A 15364-nucleotide genomic window follows, 5' to 3' on the forward strand; every position below is an offset into this window, starting at 1 on the left:
AGACAGTGTGATTGGCACAGGACAGAGCGGAGTTTCGGGCTGTTGTACATAGGGTCGCTATGAGTCGCAGGCGACTCGACGGCAAATAACAACAACAACAACATCTTGAAATACAGTGTAATATCCATACACATAGAAGGAAGACCCTTAATGATTATTCAAATATACACTCGTACATCTGGAGCCAAAGAGGAAGATACAGAATTTTTACCAAACCTTGCAGTACAGAATTTACTGAACATGCAGCCAAGATATGTTAATGATAACTGGTGACTAGATTGCAAAATTTGGAAACAGTGAAGAAGGAACAGAAGTTGGGAAATATGGGCTTGGTTATAGAAATGAAGCTGGAAATAGAATTACTGGATTTTGTACTAACAATGATCTATTCATTGCAAATACCTTTTTTAAAAGACACAAATGACGACTTTACACATGTATCTCATCTGATGGGCTGCAGAGGAATCAGGTTGACTACATTTGTGGAAGAAAAAAACTGGAGAAGCTCAATATCAGCTGTCAAAACTACGAGTATTCTTCTACTAACCTCGATTATAACCTTTGATTCCCCTAGCATGGTTCTGTGTGATCTATGAGTTACCACATAGTATTTTGAGCCAAGTAAAGTAGTAAGAATGGTGTTGAGATGCGTAGAAAGAGGTATGGGAGTGTATGGACATGTCTGACATCCTGAGAACTGGCTTTGTGTTACTGGTATTGTTGACTGGAAAAGTTCCATTTGTGAAGCTGATAAAGGTCAGGTATGGTCATCCCCTCATGACCTTGTTCTTTTTAAGTGTCAGAAGCATGGAAATGTGGGATTTTATAAGATGTTTAGAGTTTAGAAAGTGCAACTAAATTGGCTACTTTTGCTCTGACTAAAATGGAGGGGAAAATTAAACTACTTTTGCCCTGAGGTAAATGCATGTGAATGCAATAAGTTAAGGATGAGAATGAAGTTGAAACTTGTAATTTCAGATTTATGTATTAAGGTTTGTGTTTATTTAACTTTATGAATATTGCTGTTTTGGGGGGGGGGTTTGTTGTTGTTTTTCATCTCCACCAGAGAAGGCCAATATCCTCCCATGTGTATCCTTCCATTAATATCCTTAACCTCTCTGAAAACCCACCGAAGGGTCAGTTAGGGCACAGATATACTGTATATGTATATTCTATATTATATACATATATATATATATATATAATATAGAATAATATATACAATATACCTATGTTAAGTTTTTGCCAATGTAATGTTAAAATGTATGATACTAATGATTACTAGATATTGTAAATCTTGAAAATGTGTAATCAGTCCTAAAGGTAATGCTGATCAGATACTAAAAGGGGAAGATTTGCCCTGGAGAAATGGTTTTTGAAAGCAGTAGAACAAGAAGACATAAGGCTTATCCTTGGAGGGGATTAAGTCCTACCCAGTACTCTAAGGAGATTTGTATTTTAATAGATCTTCTTTGGACTTTTGTGTACATTTGGAAGAAAGGGAGGGAGTGGGGGAAAGAGAGACATTGACCTCTTAAAACAGGAACAAGCAGTTTGGCTTCTGAGGCAGGGACTTGAAGCTTTAGTAGCTGATGAGTTTGCCACTCGTAGTGACCACCTGGATCCACTGAAGTGGAATTAAGAGGCATATAGCAATGAAGAGACATAGGTTGAGTTTGGACATATTCCATGCACACTGTTGACTTAGCATGCACACGGATAAGCACAAAAGGGTTTCTGGCTTGAGTAGCAGGGAGTTGTGAGAACCTCCATCTTCTTGATTTGGCATCATGTGGGGGCTAAGTGATAATAATAAGTGAAGAAGCCAGTTGGTCTGAAACACAGGAAGAAATATAGGCACCTGAATTTGCAGCTGATGTCCTTCTGGACCTAGCAAATGATGACTGGAGATGAGTTAACCAGAACCCAAACAGATGAAGATAAGAAGTTTCACATTATGAGCTAGTTTTGATTGTTGCACCTTGATGGTGTGTTCTTGACTGGACTTTGCCTATAGGTACAGATGCTAAATGTTCTAACTGGAACAGAAGATTCTTCAGAGAAAGGAACATGCTTATTTCTTCAGAGTACTGGTTTGATAGGAATGGGGAAATCAGAAATTAGCTTTTTAAAATAAGGGAGATTAAGGCACAAGGCATGAAATTGCTGGCTTGGACACTTTTATAAATACAGTTCTTATGATAGTTCATAAGAACAATCAACGTGAACAATGATGAATGCAAAAGAAATAGTGAAGAAGGAATGTTGTTATGTGCCGTTGAGTCACTTGCAACTCATAGCGACCCTATGTACAATAATAGTCCTGACACCTGTTCTATCCTGTGCCAACTTTACTGTCTCTGACACACCTACCCTTATTACCCTAGTCACAGAATCAGTCCATCTCATCAAGCGTCTTCCTCTCTTTCTTTGTTCCTCCACCCTTCCAAGAATGATATCCCTCTTCAAGGACTGGTCCCTCTTTGCAACATGCCCCAAATATGTCAGATGAAGCCTCAGAATCCTCACCTCCAAGGAGCAGCCTGTTTTCACACTCTCCAGGATTAACTTGTTTGTTTTCAAGAGAGTCCATGGTGTGTTCAACACTCTTGTTCAGGACCACAGCTCAAAGGCATCAATTCCCTAGTCATTGTTCAGCTCTCTATAATGAAAGGTGCAAAGAGCTAGAGTCTGAAAATTAAAAGAGCTGAACTCGCTCAGCATTTCTTAAGCTAAAGGAAGTGAAGAACAAATTAATAAATTCAAGCCCTGAGTTGCAATACATAAGGAGGCTTTGGGTTAGAAAATTAAATGATTCAGGAAGTATTAAAAGAAGATGGAAGGAGTATACAGAGTCACTGTACTAAAAAGAATTGCTAACACAGAAGAATTTCATGAAAGAACTTATGATCAAGAGGCAATGGTGATGAGGGAGGAAGTTCAGGCTCCTCTGAAGGAATCGATGGCATATCAATTTTCACATTTCAACAAACAGATACTGCCCTGATCGTGTTCACCAAGTTGTGCCAAGAAATCTGAAAGATAACTACCTGACCAACTGACTAGAAGAGATCCATTTATTCCTAACCCAAAAAATGGTGATCCAACAGAGTGTGGAAATAATCGAACAATATCAGTAATATCATACACAAACAAAACCCTGTTAAAGATTATCCAAAATTAACTGAGACAGTACATAAAAAGATAACTACTAGAGAAAAATAAAAAATAGAAGAGAGAACTACTAGAAATACAACCTGGATTTTGAAGAGGCTGTGGCACTAGAGACATTATCACCAATGCCAGATGGATCTTGGCAGAAAGCAAAGAGTACCAGAGGAATGTCTTTCTGGGCTTCACTGACTATGCAAAGGTATTTGACTACTGTGTAGATCACAACAAACTGTAGATAACATGGAGAAGAATGGGAATTCCAGAACACTTGATTGTGCTCATGTAAAATCTGTGCTTGGACTAGGAAACAGTCATCAGAACAGAGCAAGAAAACACTGCACAGTTCAAAGTTAGGAAGCAGTATGTCCTTTCTCCATGCCTTTTCAATCTGTATGTGGAACGTATCATTCAAGAGGCTGGACTTTATGAAGAGGAGTGTGGCATCAGGATTGAAGGAAGACTCATTAACAACCTACATTACGTAGATGATACAACCTTGGTTGCTGAAATTGAGGAGGATCTGAAGTATTTGCTGCAGAAGGTCAAGGTCTGTAGTCTTCAACATGGACTAAAGCTCAACATCAAGAAAACAAAGATTCTTACCACCGGGCCAATTGGCCATTTTTCTCCATGATATATCAAAAAGAGACTGAGGTTGTTAACAGTTACAGCATCCATGGCTCCACAATCAACATTCTTGGCACCAGCAGTCAGGAAATCAAAAGACATATTGCATTGGGAAAATCTGCTACCATGGACCTCTCCAGAGTACTGAGAAGCTATGATATGTCTAGAGACTAACGTGCACCTGATCCAGGCCATGGTCTTTGCAATTACTTGCTATGCATCAGAGATCTGGACAATGACTAAGGATGACAGAAGAAGAATTGATGTCTCTGAGTTGTGGTGCTGGAGAAAAGTATCATATATACCATGGCCTGATAGGAGTACAAATAGGTCTGTCTTGGACAGGGTGAAACCAAGTTTCTTCTTGGAGGCAAGGGTTTTTAAGCTTTTCTCACATACTCTGGCATATGGCCAGGAGGGACCAGTCCTGGGAAAGGTGGAGGGACAGCACAGGAAAGGAAGAACCCGGATGAGATGGATTGACATGATAACGGAGACAATGGGATTAGGTGTGTTCAAGTCAGTGAGACTGAGTCAGGATAGGGCAGGATTCAGAGCTATTGTACATATGGTCACTATGAGTCACAGGTACAAGCCTTCCAGAGAAGCAAAGAATTCCCTTAGCTGATGAAGAGGTTTCCAGAGATGCCAACTTAGCTGAAGTAGCTCAGAAATTCTGTGGTTATTAGATGCCATGGAGTCAACTACAAGTCACAGAAACTCTATGAAAAATGGCCTAGGGAAGAATATTTATTTCTGTTGTTGTTTTTGTTTTTATTAGGCGTCAGAGTCATTTTCTACTTATAGAGGGTCCATTTGACAGTAGAACTGCCTGCCCCATAGGGTTTTAAAAGTTGTAATATTTACAGAAGCAGAGTGCCAAGTCTTTCTCCCACAGAGCTATTGGGTGGATTTGGTCCATGAACTCTTTGATTACTGGCTTAGCAATTTTCATTAAAAGGCCTCTAAATATGTCTCTAAGAAAAGTCTGATAGTAGAAAAGAGAAAGGAGTTGTGGTGGGCAATACATATTGACTCTGAAGATCTTTTCCATTAGTATAATATTGTAATATACCACAAAATGTTGTAATGTGCCGTCAATTTGCCTGCAACTCATAGTGACCCTATGTTCAACTCCTAAATCCTGCTGTATTCTGTGCCAATTTTATTGTCTCTGACACACTTACCCCATTAACCGAGTCACTGAATCAATCCATCTCATTGAGGATCTTCCTCTCCTGTGCTGTTCCTCTACCCTCCCAAGCATGACTTCCCTCTCCAAGGACCGGTCCTGTCTTGCAACATGTCCAAGTATGTCAGACAAAGCTTCCGAATCCTTGCCTCCAAGGAGCAGCTTGGTCTCATCCTCTCTAGGATGAACCTGTTTGCTCTCCTAGCAGTCCATGGTATACAATACTCTTCTCCAGCACCACAGCTCAAGAGCATCAATTCTCCTTCTATCATCCCTAGTCACTGTCCAGCTCTCTGAAGCATAACACTTAATTATGAAGACTAAGGCCTAGATCAGGTGTACCTTAGTCTCCAGACTGACATCGCTGATCTTTAGTACCCTTGGAGAGATCCCTGAAAGCAGACTTTCCCAATGCAATTAGTCTTTTAATTTTCTGGCTGTTGGTACCAAGAGTGTTGATTGTGGAGACAAGCAAACTAAAGCTGTTTATAATCTTAGTGACTTCACCATCTATCATGATGCTGCCTATTGGATCCGTGGTGAGAATCATTGTTTTCTTGATGTTGAGCTTCAATCCATACTGAAGGCTGCAGTCCTTGACCTTCTGCAGCAAGTGCTTCAGGTCCTCCTCAGTTTCAGCAAGCAGAGTAGTGTCATCTGCACAATATAGGTTGTTGATGAGTCTTCCTCCAATCCTGATGCCACATTTCTCCTCATACATCCCAGCCTCCCAGATGATCTTTTCTGCATATAGATTGAAAAGATATGGAGATAGGACACATCCTTGGCACACATCCTTCCCAATTTTGAACCATGCAGTATTTCCTTGCTCTGTTCTGATGACTGCCTTCTGGTCAAAGTATAGGTTTCACATGAGTATGATCAAGTGTTCTGTGATTCCCATTCTTATCAGAATCAGTCACAGTTTGTTGTGATCCACACAGTCAAATGCTTTTTCATAGTCAATGAAACACAGATAGACATTCCTCTGGTACTCCCTGCTTTCAATCAAGATTCATCTAACATTAGCTATAATATCCCTGGTACCACGGCCTCTTCTAAACTCAGTCTGCACTTCAGGCAGTTCTTTATTGATGCACTGTTTTAGTCGTTTTTGGATAATTTTCAGGAGAATCCTGCTTTCATGTGATATTAATCATACTTCAATAATTTCCACACTGTCAGGTCACCTTTTTTTGAAATGGAACAAGTGTAGATATCTTCTAGTCAGTTTGCCAGTTAGCTGTCCTCCAGATTTCTTGGCACAACTTTGTGAGTACATCCAGGGCAACGTCTGTTTGTTGAAATATATCAATTGGTATGCTATCAATTCCTCAGGCCTTTTTTTTTGCCAATTCTTTCAGAGCAGCTTGAACTTCTTCTTTCATCACCACAAGTTCTTGCACATATGTTATTTCATGAAATTATTTTGTGTCAGCCAATTTCCTTTTGGTACAATGACTCTGTATACTCTTTCCATCTTCTCCTAGTGCTTCTTGGATGATTTCATATTCTGCCCAAAGTATCCTTAAGTATTGCAACTTGAGCCTTGAATTTGTTCTTCAGTTCTTCAGTTCTTTAGCTTAAGAAATGCTGAGCGAGGCTAGATGTTTGTTGGTGGGGTCCTAAGATGGCTGCTGGGTGGATGCTTCCTGGGTGAGATGTGGAGTGCATTACTGCCTCCTGGCCTAAATGAAAGTGATCTTGAGTTGAATTCTGAAGATGAAGCCACACCAGAAAGCTCTGCACTTCACCCACAGGAAGCTGAGAATCAAGTGACCAGAAAAACAGAAACCTGTGATTTCCCCACAAATGGACCAAAACCAGAAACAGAGGCAAATGTAAATGCCTCTCAAAAGTGACCTTCTGGAATTTCCTTAAGCATGTGGAATACATTTCAAGAATTTCAGAAAAAAAATTGGGAGCAGAAAACCTCAGCCTCAGTGGAAGGAGCTTACTCAGTATTTTGGAGTGATCTCCCTGTGAAAAAGACAAAGACTGACAAGTAGGGTCTTGAAAAGAGAATAGACCAGGCTGTGGATGAGTGGAATATTGAGAAGGCCAAGAAGCTCAGCAGTAACCAGCTCGTTACTCAAGAGCTTGGTGTGAAACTGCCAAAGCTATTGCATGCCACAAGGATGCTGAAAATTCACAGGTGGTTCAAAAAAAGAAGAAACTTGTGTGGGGATTTGAAGCAAAGAAGAGATGGGAAACCACAAGCAACATGGGCTACATGTAACTTGCCAGGGTTCTTCATGATCTGTCTAGACTCCCAAGCATGAAATTTACTGAGAAGATTTTCCCGTTTACTTAAATATACCCGGAAACTGATAAAAGTGGAAAAATTAAGCATAAAATTTGAGAATTGATTATCAGACCATTTCAATCTATTTTTCTAAAGTGCTTATTCTATTGAAACAGAGTGTTCAGGTATGGGCATAAAAAATCTAAGCATATGCACGGAAAGGAACAGCAGGATTTATTTCTGTATGTGTGTAGACCTGTAATATGAAGTCAGCTTTCCTTCTTATCCCTTCAGTGGAGCACTATCATACTTTCTTGTCCGTTCTTGGTTTAACATCACCACTATTGGAGTTTGGTTTTAAGGTTGGTATTTGTTTACAATGAATTAGTCATAAGTGCTCAGGGAGCCTCACTTGATACTGTCTTTCACCAATGACTTTAATTACCTTAATGTTGCAAAAGTCATTATTGACTCTTTATTGGGAGGCAGTAGAGTTGGTATTTCACAGTCACATGGTAAAAGCAATTTTTGTGTACCTTCAGATAAAATATTTCAATAAAAACCATCACAGACTGTAAAAAAAAAAAAAGAAATGCTGAGTGAGTTCATCAGCCCCTTTGATTTTCTTTGCACATTTCATAATACTTTGTCTTTCCTCTCTGCGCTGCCCTTTGAAACCATCTGTTCAGCTTCATAATATCTTGATTTCTTCCCTTTGCTTTGGCTTCTCAGTGCTCTAGTGCAATATTCAGAGTCTCTTCTGACATCCATCTTGGTCTTTTTTTCTCCTCTGTCTTGTAATGACTCCCTGCATTCTTCCTTATGTGCCACTGAGTCACCTGCAACTCATAATGTCCAATGTACTATAGCTCTGAACCCTGCCCTATCCTGAGCCAGTCTTACTGACTCCAACACACCTAATCTCATTGCCCCAGTCATTGTGTCAATCCATCTAATGTACACTATGATAACTATACTGAGAAAATATGGAAGTGATAAATCTGCATGGATTAGAAAAGTGCAGGGGGGAAAAGTATAGAAAAAGTGTAATTAGAAAAGTGTAGGGGAGCTCTAGTGGCCTAGTGGCAAGAAGCTGCACTGCAATCCCAGAGGCGCACAGTTCGAATCCACCAGATGCTCTGCCGGGGAAGGAGGGGCCATCTCCTCCTGTACCAGTCAGATCTGATTTGACGGTACCCACAAATTAAAAATTAAAAAATTAAAAAAAAAAAAAGAAAAGTGTAGGGGAGAAGAGTTGAAGTTAATAGATAATGCTTAAAAGTGGAAAAGAGATGAGTTATCAATAAAAGGTATCTTTCTCACAGCCACTGCCATACATTGAGACTGCCCAGGGCCAGGAAGACCTGCAGGGCATTGGGCGACTCTGTGTCTCGCGGATGAAAACTAACTAACTATATGACACCAAGAGGCAGAATGCCAGTGTAGGCATTTTTCATGCAAACCTTCTGAGAGGAGCACAAGCAGCAGCACCCAGATGCTTTTGTCAACATCTCAGAATGTTCTAAGAAGTGCTCAGAGAGGTGGAAGACCACATCTGCTAAAAAGAAAAGTGAATGTGAAGATATGGCAAAGGGAAACAAGGCCTGTTGTTATGAGAGAGATGAAAACCTGCATTCCCTCCTAAAGACAAAACAAAAAGAAGTTCAAAGATCCCAACATATCCGAGAGTCCCCCTTTGGCCTTTTTCTTGTTTTGTTCTGAGTAGCACCCAAAATCAAAGATGAGAACCCTGGCCTTTCCATTGGTGATGTTGCAAAGAAGCTGGGAGAGATGCAGAATATAATTGCTGCTGATGACAAATAACCATATGAAAAGAAGGCTACTAAGCTTAAAGAGAAGTACGAGAGAAATATTGCTGCACACAGGGCTAAGGGCAAGCCCGATGCAGCCAAAAAGGGAGTTGTCAAGGCTGAGAAAAGCAAGAAAAATTAGAGGAGACAGAGGAATACTATAAAGAGAATGATGAAAATGTTGGCTGTAGCACTGGTATTTGGGTTTGGGTTTTTTTTTCTTTTTTTCTTGTCTATAAAGCATTTCCTTTTAACAAAAAAAACCCCTGACATGTAAGGCTGTGTAATATTTCTTTTTTAAACTATACAGTGTCTTTTTTTTTTGTATAGTTAACACACTATCAAATGTGTCTTTAGATAGCCCTGTCCTGGTGGTATTTTTCATAACCACTAACCTTGCCTGGTACAATATGGAGATTGTAAATTGGCATGGAAATTTAAACCTGACTCTTGTTGGCACACAGCACAAATTCATTACATATGAGGATGTTAGTTTTGGGGGTTTTCCCTATCTTTAGGTGTCTGATGCAACTTACACAAAATAATTTTGTTCTGTTAACTGAATACCTCTCTGTAACTGCAGAGAAAGAAAAAGTTGTAGCTATTTCGTTGACATTCTGAATGCTTCTAAGTAAATACAATTGTTTTTATTGTTGTTTTTGTATTCCATCAAGTTGGAACTGACCCACAGCTTACCCTCCAGTGGGTTTCCAAGGGCAGTTAATCACACAGAAGGAAGCTGCCCATCCTCCCTCCCATTGAGCAGCTGGTGGGTGTCTTCAGGATTACAGTGTTAGTTTCTTGCCACTAGGCCACCAGACTTCCCTCGCGATGGCTTTTATTATTGTTGTTGTTGTTATGTGCCGTCGAGTCGCCTGCGACTCATAGCGACCCTATATACAACAGCCCTAAACTCCGCTCTGTCCTGTGCCAATAGCACTGTCTCTGACACTCCCATCCCAATTATCCCAGTCACTGAATCAATCCACCTCATAAAGGGCCTTCCTCTCCTGCACCGTCTCCACCCTCCCAAGCATGATGTTCCTCTCTAAGGACCGGTCTGTCCTCACTACAGGTCCAAAGTAAGTTAGACGGAGCCTCAGAATCCTTGCCTCCAAGGAGCCACCCGATTTAACCCTCTCCAGGACAAAAAAAGAGCTCTCTTATATGGAAATGTAGACAATTACCAAAGGAAATAATCTTCCATAAAAATTTGAGGTGGTTTTCCAACTAGACAATGAGGTATGCATGTGAGTGGTAGAAAGGAAGCTGTCATATTTTTGTAATAAACTGCATGATCCTATGTATATATATGGCTTCAATAGGCATAAGAACAATCTATGTTCTACAGAAGGTGAAGAGTGTTCATCATTCTATCATGTAAAGTTATCCACTTGAAAACAAGGATTTTCAGCCCTTCACAATATAGAAATCTGAGGCACTCACAGACAGGTACAAAACATCATGCTCCATTCCTGAGCATGTGAGTCCTAGATGTAGTCCTAGATTGTAGGACTCACATTCTTTTCCTGATGCTTAAAAAGCCAGAAAATATTGTTCTTGTTGTTGTTAGGTACCAAATCCACCTCTGATTCTATATATCACTCATTCATTGTCATCAAGTGGAAACTCCAGCAGTTTTCAAGGGCAGTAAATCTAATGAAAGGAGGTTGCCTGTGTCTCTTCCTTAGAGCAGCTAGTGGAGTCTAGCCCCTTGCCGTTGGGTTAGAAGTGTAACTTCTTACTCACTGTTGTTGTTTTGTGCTGTTTAGTCAGAACTAACTCACAGGTGACCCTCCAGTGGATTTTCAGAGACAGTAAATCACACTGGAGGAGCCTGCCCACATTCTTCTGAAGAGTAGCTGATGGATTTGGGTTGGCAGCACAGCTCCTTACCACTAGGCCACCAGAATGCCCCCATTTACCTACTAAGCCTCATTTACCTACTAAGTCACCAAAATTCCTTGGACTCACATGTAACAGAATGAAACTCCACCATCTTCACAGCTGTTACTATGCTTGAACCCACTGTTGAAATGTGTCTTGTTGAGTGACTGACAGTAATTGACCCTGGTCATTGGGAGGATTTAGTATAGGTAAGGAAACCCAAACCACCATATCAGGGCATACCTGAACAGACAAACACAGGTACCAACTATACTACCAACCCAATCCCACTGCATCCCAGTCCTTTTGACTCAGAGCAACCCTTTTTGAGGCTATACATATTTACAAGAGGAGATTAACCATCTTTCTCACACAACAGCTAGTGTTAGCTGTCCAACACTTAACGTATTACACTAAGACTTCAAACTATACTACAGTGCTGTCTAAAATTCCTTCTATATACAACAAAATACTTGAAAGTTCTTTCACAATGAAAGGAGACAGAAGAAAAGAAAAGCCCATTTGCCTAACAAAGTACATCTCATGATTTAGCTAGTAGATCAACACCCACAAGTGCATTTGAAAAACATCTGCTGATAGTCCTCTATCTTCTGCTACTCAAATTCTAGCAAATTATGTCAAAGCATGAGGAATTCATGGGCATTCATAAATTGCATACATCATAAGTTGAAGACATCACTGTGACAGATAATGATGGAAAACAGCTGATGACAGGACAACTAAGAGCACAGTAACCTGCTGGCATCCTATAATTCCTCTCCTTGCCCTTTCAGAGGGCCCAGAATAGGAAACTGACCAGTTCCCAAATGGAGTAAACAAAAGATTACTGATTATTTATCCTGAGTTTTTTATCTACACAACTGGCCTTAAAATAAGGGTATCAAACAAATAGATCTGTGTTGAGAGAGTGAAACCAGGTTGCCGCTTGAAGGAAAGGTTTTTGAGGCTTTGTCTCATATACTTTGGGCATGTGGCCAAGAGACACCAGTCCTTGGAGAGGAACATCATGCTTGGAAGAGTGGAGAGATGGAGCAGGACAGGAAGTCCTTGAATGAGATGGATTGACTCAGGGACTGTGGCACTGGAGATAGGTATGTCAGAGACAGTGAGATTAGCTTAAGAAAGGGCATGATATAGAGCTCAAAGGGTTGTTATGAGTTGGAATCAATGGCATAACAACAACTTCTTAGCAGAGAGATAAAACCAGGATGCTCCTTAGGGACAAGGATGGTGAAATTGTATCTCATACTTTGAGCATGTTGTCACCAAAGGTGAAGGAGAAGACCCTCAAAATGGACTTAAGAGTGTCAGAGATGGTGGAGGAAAGGGAAAAGTTCTGATATGTTATTTGCAGGGTCACAATGAACAACCACCACCACCACCCAACAACAGCATCCACCCAGGCTCCTGTGTTCAAAGTCCTCAGCTCTGCAAGCCTGGATAGAAAGGAGTTGAGCAGGGCCAGGCCTGAGCCAGGTAAGAGATGTACAGTGCAAGAAGCCACTGCCAGCTTCCTCTACATACTGCATGAAAAAGAAAGAAGCAGAGAGAATGGAGAATCTATAGGGTTAGTGAAAGAAAGGAAGACCCTCAGCAAGGTAGACTGACACAGTGACTGTAGCAATAGCATCAAGTGTGTCAGACACGATGAGGATGGCATGGGACAGGGTTCAGATCTGTTGTTAATATGGTAGCTATGACTTGTACTCAACAGGGCGGCACCTAACAACATGTTTTGGCCAATGAGGACTCAGACAATGGTCTGTACAAACAAGTACAAAAAGTACCTCTGTGACAGCCTGTGAGGTCAGATACTTCACACGGAAACAAGGGTGCCATTCACTGCTAAGGCAGAAAGCTCCTTCTGTGGTTGTGAACTTTGGGATAACCTAATGAAAACTGGGGCTCCTCTCACCATAATGGGTGCTTAAAAAACGCTCAAAGGCTCACCGCCTATGGCCAAACGCCCTAGGCTTGTTTTTACAGCGACGCTTCACAGCAGACCCTACCTAAAGCAGGCGGATCAAAAAACCACGGGGAGGAGCCAAGGCTCCTTCCTGCATCTTTTCCAGGGCGGGTTCTCAAGCCCAGCAGAGGAGCAGCAAGAAGGGGAGAGGGAGGAAGACATTCGCGGTCAATGCTGCTCGCGGACGAAGATCCTCGGGGAGATGGATGCTCTTCCCTCCACAAGCCCCGTACCTGCAGGACCCTTGGCGTCCGCGTCCTCCGGGACCTCTGGCACCAGATGGTGGGAGTCCTCTCGCTCGGGGCTCGCTGGAGCGGACGGCGGGGGCGAGGCTCCCGGTGCCTCGGGGCAGGGGGATCCCCTGCCGCCTGACGACGAGGTGTCCTCCGAGGAGCAAGCCTGGCCCCAGTCGTCCCAAAACCAGGGGTTGTGCGCCTGCTCGAGCAGCCGGCGACTCTGGCGGTAGTGCAGCAGCTCGCGGTAGCAGGGCGCGTACATGTCCCAGCGCGGGTCCTTGTACCGCTTCATGTACTCGCTCTTCACCTTGCTCCCCGGGAACATGGCCCAGCTCAGGCCGCTGCGCCTGCTCCAAGAGTCCGAGCGCGCTCCCCTAGCCCAGGCCCCGCGGTGGAGACCTCGAGCCACTGCAGCCACCACCTAAGGGACCCCGACAGGAAACAACACAAGCCAGGGCCCAGCGCGCTCCCGCCCCAACTGTTCAAACCAGGGCCCTGCCCGCGGGGCGAGTTGGGAGCGGGCCTGAGCGCGCGGGGGTGGGGCCTAAAGGACGGAGGGGGACTTACCCCAAGTGGGTCGACACCGCCCCCCGCGCCCGGCCCTCCCGCCCATCTTCTGGCCCCAAGGTGGGCAGGTTGGTCCCGAGATGGGCGAGGGCCGGCTTTAGGTGGTTTTTACCTTCAGAGCCACGCCGGGGACCTAGGCCAGGGCGCAGAGCCCGCAGACTGGTGGAAGTAGAGTGTGAGGTTCTGGGGCTGGAGAGGCCCAGAGGGCAAAGGACGGCTGAGGCCTCCCAGGCCTCTGTTGCGTGCGCGGTGCTGGGGTGGGAGAAGGGAGGGGAGCAGCCGCGGCAGACAGGACTGTTACCTGCTGCGGCCCCGCCGACCGCACGCAGTCTTGCAGACCAGCCTCGGGCCACGGAGCTCTATCCTGCAGCCAGGTTTCAGGCCGCGGAGTTGGGTCCTGCAGTCTGACTTCGGGGCACAGGGCTGGGCTAGGCCCTTGGCCCCAGCTTTTCCTTGCGAGGAAGCTGAGGATTAACGGTTGCGGTGCGGAGGCTCCTGCTACAGCTGAGAGCGATAGCGCCGCCTAAACCCTTTTGAGAGCAAGCACCTCCCTCCGGCGCGTTTCTTCAGTCCCTCCACCCGACGCGGTGGGGAGGCGGCCCAGTGCTGGCAGCCTCTTCGGTGGAGAGGCGTGCGCACCTGGGTGCCTTGAGACTCCAGGCCCATCCCTGGAACAAATAGTTACCGGTCATACTGGGTCCCAGGCCCCCAGCACGCTGCGGTGGCGTAGGTGAGGTGAGGGCGATGTTCAGGCTTCCTAGGATCCTCTTCAGCCTTGACAGCTCTTCCCCCAAGCCAACACCATCATGTCTGGTCCCAAGTGTACTGAAGCTCCTCTTCCTCTGTGTTCACACATTGGTTGCTCCGACTTTAACCCTCCTTTTAGTGCACTTTCTTGTCTGCACCGCGAAACTTATCCTAAAATACTGTTTACAGCGGAATGGCTGCCCCCATCCACAACCGCTTCAGCTGGATTGTGGCAAAGTGTGGGACAATACGGTTATACCTTACAAAAGTGGTTGCCAGTTGATTACCATTTTTAAAAGAGTGTCTCAATGAGTCGCTACAAAAAGGTTTGAGAGGAATGAAACATTAGAAAATGAAAACATTTTAGCCGTTAAAGAGCAGGCCCTTGGCCATGAGTGAAGCCATATCTCTTCCACAGTGAGGTTCCCACGACTTTTCGCTTTTCCCTCGGGGCTGAGCCTCCTGGTGATTGTGGTTGTTAAATGACTTTGAGAGGCCTGTGACCCTATGTACAGAAGCTCTGAACCCAACAGTGTCCTGAGCCAGTCTCACTAATTCCAACACGCCTTTGAGCTGTGGTGCTGGAGAAGAGTATTGAATGTACCATGGACTGCCAAGAAAACAAACAGATTCATCCTAGAGAGGGTTAAACCAGGCTGCTCCTTGGAGGCAAGGATTCTGGGGCTTCGCCTGACATACTTTGAACATGTTGTAAGGAGAGACAGGTCTTTAGAGAGGGACATCATGCTGGGCAGAGTGGAGGGACAGCGCAGGAGGGGAAGACCCTCTATGAGGTGGATTGATTCAGTGACTGGGGTAATCGGGATGGGTGTGTCAGAGGCAATGAGATTGGCACAGGATAGAGCAGGGTTTAGGGCTGTTGTACATAGG

At 43.8% G+C, this 15364-nt stretch overlaps 1 protein-coding gene across 1 annotated transcript in view; it reads right to left on the reverse strand.

The window, feature by feature from the left end:
• LOC102850986 (centriole, cilia and spindle-associated protein-like) overlaps positions 1-13484 on the reverse strand; it is a 28430-nt gene extending 14946 nt beyond the window's left edge. Inside the window, exons 1-2 of the mRNA XM_006902070.1 lie at positions 13157-13484; positions 8702-8796 (exon numbers count right to left, since the gene is read on the reverse strand). Coding sequence (XP_006902132.1) covers positions 8702-8796; positions 13157-13484 — 423 coding nt within the window. The remainder of the gene's footprint in view (positions 1-8701; positions 8797-13156) is intronic.
• Between the last annotated feature and the right edge of the window lie 1880 nt (positions 13485-15364).

Source organism: Elephantulus edwardii, unplaced genomic scaffold, assembly GCF_000299155.1.
Source record: "Elephantulus edwardii isolate Elephantulus edwardi_28Jun2011 unplaced genomic scaffold, EleEdw1.0 scaffold00363, whole genome shotgun sequence".
NCBI classification, from domain to species: Eukaryota; Metazoa; Chordata; class Mammalia; order Macroscelidea; family Macroscelididae; genus Elephantulus; species Elephantulus edwardii.